The following is a 7,409-nucleotide window of genomic DNA, read 5'->3' as shown; positions in this document are numbered from 1 at the left end:
CTCCTTTCTCGGAACTCCCAAATAAGAAACAACACAACAAGCTGCCTACCCTTGCACACCGACAGTATCTCCGCACCGGACGATGAACACCATCCGCGGCGTTGTTTTCTACGATGACTCGATGAATTTGACCGCAGCTGAACTATTAAAAGGTTGGGCGAGCAAAATGTGATCAATGTAAAGCGAACAACGATGGAGCACCTTATAATTCATTTTGGCTCAAGCGATCGAGGCAGGCTATGTAACTATCCAGACAATCGAGGCAGGCAATGTAAGGACCGAGGTCAGACCCAATGTGCCAAATCCACTTCCATGCTTCGTGTATCAAAAAGCCATGTGACAGTTGGCGTTGTGCGAAGAAAGCGCCCTGCCACTCGGATGAGCGAGAGCACGTGCACTGGCGGCAGGGGCGTAGCCAGGGGGGGGGGGGGGGGCTTATGGGGCTTCAGCCCCCCCCCGAAATTTTTTCGTGCTGTCATGCGCCGCCGACCAAAACAACTCCCGGCGCCGGAAAGCATGCTCAATTTTGTCTAGAATGCCCTTAATTCACGCTCGAAGAGATATTTAAGCGCGAATATTGCGAAATCGGGCTGGATTTCGCGGCAACGCCCATGCATCGGGAGTCACATATCGTAACGCAAGGAGCCCCACCGAGCACAAAATTTCAAGGGCGTTTTGATGGCGAGCGGGCTCGTCTCGGCATCTCGCGGAGGCCGCGGAATCTACGGAGCGCTTGGATTTCAACTCTGAAACTTTGTGGGTATAAAGTTTCATAACATTTTGATGCGAAAGGTGCATTGACATTTCCGAAGTCGTGCTTTAGATTTTCAATTATGGAACTTTGTGGGTTTAATGCTGTTGTAAACATTTGACGCCAAAGGTGCATCGACTTTTCTAAAGTCGTACATCGGGCCATACAACGAGACAAGACAAATCAACATACTATCAGATGAGTTAACAAAGCACGCAGCGAGGTCCGATGAGACAAAGCGTTGTGGTGGTTCATTTGTGCCGTCAGGTCACAGAAAAGAATATGAACGTTTTTTTTTCCACCTGCGCCAAAGCATCCATGTCAATACACTAAATCCACCATTGTAAATAAGTTCTTATTTATTTTTCTACCTAGACTTTTATCCGCGAGGATACATTGAGCCCCTTTCTCTCCTTTTTTTCTTTTGTTCTCGTAACCCGCGGGCTGCCGATCCAGCCAGAGCGCATGCGTTTTTCTCGTGCTGCATCGACAACCGCGCTACGCACTTGGATGCGCGTTCCTTTTCTCTGTCCGACTGCATTTTCGCCTGGCAGAGTGTTAGACGCTTTCTGGCTAGCAGACGAGAAAAAGAAACAATGCATAGTCGCTCGCAACCAGCACTGCGGGGACTCGACGGATTGCAACGAGTTCGCTTGAGCGCAACCTCTCCGGAAAATTTTGCCTCGCCGGTGTAGGATACCGAGCATTCTGCTTATGGTTTTCTGTGGACCAAACGTCACACGTTTTCTTCGATGTTCCTTCGGTAGCCACACTAGGTGCCCAAAGTAGGCATTCTATTGTAGCCAACATGCGTTCTTTTGCGTTATAATGTCAACGAGAACATCGGCTACGCGCGTTTGCTCCCTGGTCCACACCTCTCTCTTCCTGTCTCTTAAGCCTAACATTTTTTTTTTGTTCCGTCGCTCTTCACGCGATGCTCAACTAGTTCACGAGCTTTTTTGTTAATCTTCAACTATCTGCCTCATATGTTAGCCCAAGTAGAATGCAATGATTGTACACTTTTCTTTTCAAAGAGAGTGGTAAGCTCCAGTCAGGATTTAGTAACGTCGGCCGCGTGCACTCCAACCCATCTTTATTCTTCTGAAAATTTCCTTTTCAAGATCACGGTCCCTTCTTTTAGCATTTAGTTTGTGAGGGATAGTATAGTTCTAGGAAAGTACGGAGAAGCGTGACGTCTACACATTCGAGCATCCAAATCAATGTCCTCAATGTTTTCTGAACCACACTCGCAAATGTTACCCCTCTGGCATGCATGACAAGAGATGCGGAAGGTTCTGCGTCGTCAGTACTGCGGTGCGAGGCCTCTGCCGATAGGCATCTGTCTATATTTTCATGAGAAGCTGTAATCTCAGAAACAAGACTTAGGTCGCGCCGCAAGCTACAACAGTTATGACATCTGAGCAGTGAAAACTTGCCCAATGGTTTCAGAAAGGTTCTAAAAAGGACTGTCAAGGGCTTTAGCTATAGCTTTCTCCACAGCAGCTGCTACAGCATCACCAAGAGATGCATCCGTAGCTTTTGACTGACGTGTAGCAGCTTCAGCGTACCCACATGATTTGCATAATGCAATAGCCCGAGCCCCACGACGCGAGCATCGCTTCCCGTTCTGTAACTTGTAGAATTTGAAGCTCTTGGTTTCTGGCCGGGCATTTAGAAAAGTCCGCAGGGTGGAACCTTCGCACAAGCAGCATCGGTCGCTCTGAGAGGGACGCATCTTTGCATCGTGGCATTCTTCGCAAATGCGGCACCGGATCTCTGACCTACATCGCTTGATGCTAAGGCCATATCGCCAGCACTGAACGCATTGCAGTTGGTGGGGAGAGAGTGCTTCAACCCTATATACTAGAAGCCATGCCTTCATCTCTGAGGGCCTAGTTGTGCCTGCAGAAGTGACAATGACCAACTCTGTGGGGACTCTTTGATTCCCAGAAACACGTGAACATCGGTAGACGGACATGGCACCTGCCGTGGAAAACACCTTCGACACCTTGTCTTGTCTTGTCTTGTCTTGCGGCCTTGAGAGTGGCGCGTACCCGCTATGGGGGATTGGCCAAGAAGCAGGCGGTTTTCCGTATGTTTAGAAGTAGAGACAAACTAGATTTGTATAGTGGAGCGTGGGACGATAGTACTGTAAATTAGAAGTTTAATTAATTATTGTTAGGAATTCCAATAAAATAAGTACACGTGAAGAAATTAAATAATATAAATTATGGATAATTTTAGAAATTCAGCAAGGTACTGTTTTTGTGTCTCTGATGAAATTGTAAACTGCCAGAAAAGCATCCCTGTGGCTGGATCCCAGTGAAGTCGCCCCAAAAGAAAGAATGGTTGGCGAGGTTAGCGAAAGGCTAAGTTTAGTAAATGAGTATTCTAATAGTTTTCTTTGTCTTAGAAAGCGGCGGCACGAGAGAAAGTAATGTTCGATAGTTTCAGGCTCACTGCAAAAAGAACATAGTGGGGACACTGCGAGACCAGACCTGTGTAAGTAAAAATTTAGAGGAGGTATGCGACATCTCAATTTTGTAAAGGAAACTTCCAATTGCCTTGAAGGACACCAATTAGTATTCCATGGGAAGGCAAGATGGTGGAAATCAGAAGAGGGTGTTAGCATGGATATTGCCTCGGAAGCACATCAGCGTGAAACATCGCCTTCGTCGTCGTCGCATCTCGTTTTGCAGACATACCACAGTTTGAAGGGTGCAAGAATTTAGGCATAGTCTATGAACGATGCAATGAGTAAACATGAACATTAAGTGAGATTTAAATTGTGATGTGTGCAGTGCATAAACATAAACATTACATATGACTGCAAGTTGCAACGGATGAAAATAAACACAGTTCTAAGCGTCGATTTCAGTAATACATTATATCATTAGCCGCTGAACAAAAGCTTGCACATAGATCCCGCAAGGAAGACCTTTGTTGTTAATGAACCCCGTTTTCCCCATTACCTGCTCAAAACAAGAAGAAGAAGAAGAAGAAGCAGGATAGGAATGGCTGAGCAGCCTCGGTGGCAAGAACCCCGTCGAGAACTCCTGGGTTTCGAGATTAACAGGGCACAGGGAGACAAAGAGCCCAAATGCGATCTTCCCTTCGGTGTCGGAGCCTTCCAGTGGTTGGTTCTGTTCAGCCTCAGCATAGGATGCTGCGTCTACGCAATGCACAACGTCAGCTTCCTAATGACAGCCGTCGTCATGGACCACTGGTGTCAGCGTCCTGCCCGGTTCCTCAACATCAGCGTAGCCGAGTGGAAATCACTGGCCATCCCGGTGGACGAGAACGGCAACTACAGCCGCTGCACCATGCGACACCCACTGGAGAACGGCAGCTCGGCCGGCATCATTGCGTGCACATCGTGGGAGTACGACATGGACGCGTACGGTAACAACATCGTCAGCGAGTGGAACCTGGTGTGCGGCAGACGGTGGCTCCTCAACTTAGCCGGGTTTATCTACGCGGCCGCCAGCGCCGTCTCCTTGCCCGTGTCCGGTGCCCTGGCCGACCGCCTTGGCAGGAAGATTGTCGTGTTCATCACAGTCCCAGTCGTCGGCGTAGCCGGCGCAGCCAGCAGCCTGCCGACCAACTTTCACTCGTTTGTGGCAGTGCGGACCCTCGTATCGGCCTCTACATCCGCCCTGATACCGCCGCTCATCTCTCTCTTGTACGAGGCGTCTCCAAAAGAGAAAATGCCCTTCTACTTCATATTACCTTGGCTCTTCAGTTTTCTCCTGGTAAGAGTCGCATTTATGGCCGCGGTGCGGATCAGAGGTGGCTGGGCCGTCTCCCAACTTGTGCTCATGGTGCCGACGTGCCTTCTGATGTTGCTGTACTACACCGTCGACGACTCAATGGAATGGCATTTGGCACACGGCCATGCCAAGCATGCTAAGCGCGCCGCCTTGCGGGCAGCAAGGTGCAACGGAGTACCGTGGGGCCGTTGCCGCGAGTCTTTCGCCCGACTTCTGTCTTCTAGAAGTGCAGACACCTTCACAAAGAAAGCTGGCGTCTGGGACTTGTGCTCAAGTCGTTTCCGAACGCGCACCTTTCTACTAGCCTACAGCTGGGCAGCAGCGACGTGCTGTTACAGCGCTCTCGTCTTCAACGATGGGGTCCCGGTTAGCCACGCCGTGACCGCCACTGGCGTCGTTGCATCTGCCGGGGCCGTGGGCGTTGCTGCGCTGTGTATTCCCAGGTTCGGCTACATACGAGTACTGTCAACCTCAGGACTCGTCTTTAGTGCCACTTCCGCTATTCTGACCTCCATGTACAATGACCAGGAGACGCTCACTATCGACGTTTTGGTTGTGGCAATGCGGATGGCGGGTAATGTCGCCATGTTGTTCCTGTTCTCTCCAGGAATCTACGCATACCCCGTTACTCTGCACTCTAGTGGCATCGGTTTTGGTTTCGCCTGCTCTCGCCTGGGAGGCATTTTATATCAGATGGCACAATGGCATCCTGTGGGACGCCGTGCCCATGTACTGCTGACCCTAGCTGCCATCTTGATGGCACTTTTCGCGGTTGCCATGGTGTTCCTTCCCAAAGAGGCTAACTGGAAGCTGAAGTGTCAAACTGTCGCATGCGCATCAGTCGCAGCCTTGACCGGCGACGATTTAAGACGTGCCATGCGTGAGACCTTGCTTCCCTTGCCGAAGACTGCGTCGGCGCATTAGCAGATAACCGAAGCATTGGTCAGGGCGTCGTTTTTGATGCAGCTCCCGGCGGACCCTGTTACTTCGTTGCCATATCTTTTTCCGTGCAGCAGTGACTATAAATGCGGCTTCTTTGTCCACACTTAATATAAAGTTTTCCTGACTGTATCATGTTTTGAATACTTCTAGAATACCGAAGTGAAACGGAGACAAGTTGAGGTTTGTTTAATGCGCCGTATCAGTACTATGCATAGAGGATGGCTTCGATTATGTTATTACGTTTTCTCTAAGCTATGCTGAGAGCTCGAAAAATTCAGTCACGGCATTGATGAGTCCTGGTGTTCTGGGAGGATGATGGCGTAACTAAAGTTCTGACCGGTTCGTTTGTGTATGCATGTTAATGCTAGGGTTTCGTTAGAGAGAGAAAAACCGATATATTTAGGGTGTGTTGTTATTTATATTGGCAACGATGGCCTTCCAAGTATGGAATTCTGGTTTACTATTTTGCACTTCGCTCACGCGAAGTAGTCGAGGCGGCAAAGATTATGGCACGAGACCAACAGACAAATTCAGTCATCGCGCCATATATGTCTTAGCAGCATCAGCAACATTGCGTGTTGTCGAGGTTATTTTCGTCATAGCTCGCTAGAGTCTATACGACCGCGTTACCCCTGACGCTTAAAATTAAGTTCTCGGGTATTGTGTGCCAAAACCACGAAATGCTTATAAGTACTGAAGTTGGTATTCCATATCGACGAAGAATAGCGTGAAAAACAAGCAACGAGAAATCGTGCTTTGTTTTTTTCTTTCTCGTCTCTTTGTTTATCGCGCTACTATTTCTCAATATTATTGTGAGGCACGCAATAGCGGGGGACTCGGGAATAATTCTGACTCGCCTGCGATTCTGTAACTTGCACCCAATGAACGTTACACGGACGTTTTCGCATTTCGCTCCCCGTCGAAATGTGTTCGTCGCGGTTCGGGTGCGATTCCACGCCCTCAGCCTTAGTTACTTAACGTCGAAGCCACTAAGCCACCACGGCGAGTCGCCGCTCACATTTATCCACGACCATTATACAGTATACGCCTAATAATTTTCGTTCCATCGCTCTTCGCGTGGTACTTGTTACCGTGCTTCTTTGTTAACCTCCAAAATTCTGCCTCATGTGCTAGCCCCAGTAGAATCGTGTGATCGTACACTTTTCTTTTCAACGACAGTGGTACTACAGTGAAGAATCAGTAATGGCTGCCGCAGGCACTCCAGCTCATGGTTATTCTTCTATAAATTGCCTTCTCAAGATCAGGGTCCCCTGTCAGCAATTGAGCTATTCTATTTCGCCGCCCCCCGCCCCACAAAAGAAAAAAAGGAAGACATTGTTGCGGCGCAGCGAATTGTCGCATGGTGAAAGTTCGAATTTGTTACTTCTTTTGCGGAAAGTAATGGGCCACGGGACGCTTCAGTTGCCGGATACTATTATATTATTGAGATAGCAGCTATATGAAGACTCCAGGCGCATTCCTGCTGTTGCCCGCATGTTCCGTATAAATAAAGGCCAAGCGCGATAACATCTTGACCACGCGCCGCATGCTCTATGTGCGAATGAAAGCGTGGGGGGGTAGGGGGAGGGGGTGAGCCGACGATGAGTCTTGTGTGCGCAAGAGAGAAAAGCGGGGAGGAAGCGCGCCGCCTTCCGTCGCACGCGATACATATTGGGAGTGGAGGGAGGAGGGTGATCTGTGAATCTGTGGTTGTGCAACCTGTTTATCTGCCTTGTTTGACGCATTATATATAGTGACTTTTTCTTAGGTACATAGATTTATTGGAGACTTATACGTATATTTAAATATCTTGTTGCGAGGTTTTGTGTATATCCGCAGTGAACTTTGTTTCCAGTGGCAATTGTTTGCCCTGTATCAAGCTGTATCTTCACCCCGCGCAATAATTGTTCGGTTCATTATTTTCGAGGCATGCGCGTAGCACATAC

General features: G+C 48.8%; 1 protein-coding gene across 1 annotated transcript; it reads left to right on the top strand.

The window, feature by feature from the left end:
• The first annotated feature begins 3,765 nt into the window (after positions 1-3,765).
• Positions 3,766-5,445, top strand: LOC135905216 (solute carrier family 22 member 20-like). The gene has a single exon (XM_065436231.2). It carries the CDS (start codon positions 3,766-3,768, stop codon positions 5,443-5,445), a length of 1,680 nt encoding a protein of 559 aa, XP_065292303.2.
• The last annotated feature ends 1,964 nt before the right edge of the window (positions 5,446-7,409 follow it).

The sequence above is a fragment of the Dermacentor albipictus genome, chromosome 3 (genome assembly GCF_038994185.2).
Source record: "Dermacentor albipictus isolate Rhodes 1998 colony chromosome 3, USDA_Dalb.pri_finalv2, whole genome shotgun sequence".
Classification (NCBI taxonomy): Eukaryota; Metazoa; Arthropoda; class Arachnida; order Ixodida; family Ixodidae; genus Dermacentor; species Dermacentor albipictus.
This window is presented reverse-complemented; position numbering and strand designations above follow the sequence as displayed.

What these genes read in the sequence shown, in the direction of transcription:
- LOC135905216 (XM_065436231.2), top strand. Translation starts at nt 3,766, where the DNA reads ATGGCTGAGCAGCCTCGGTGGCAAGAACCCCGTCGAGAACTCCTGGGT.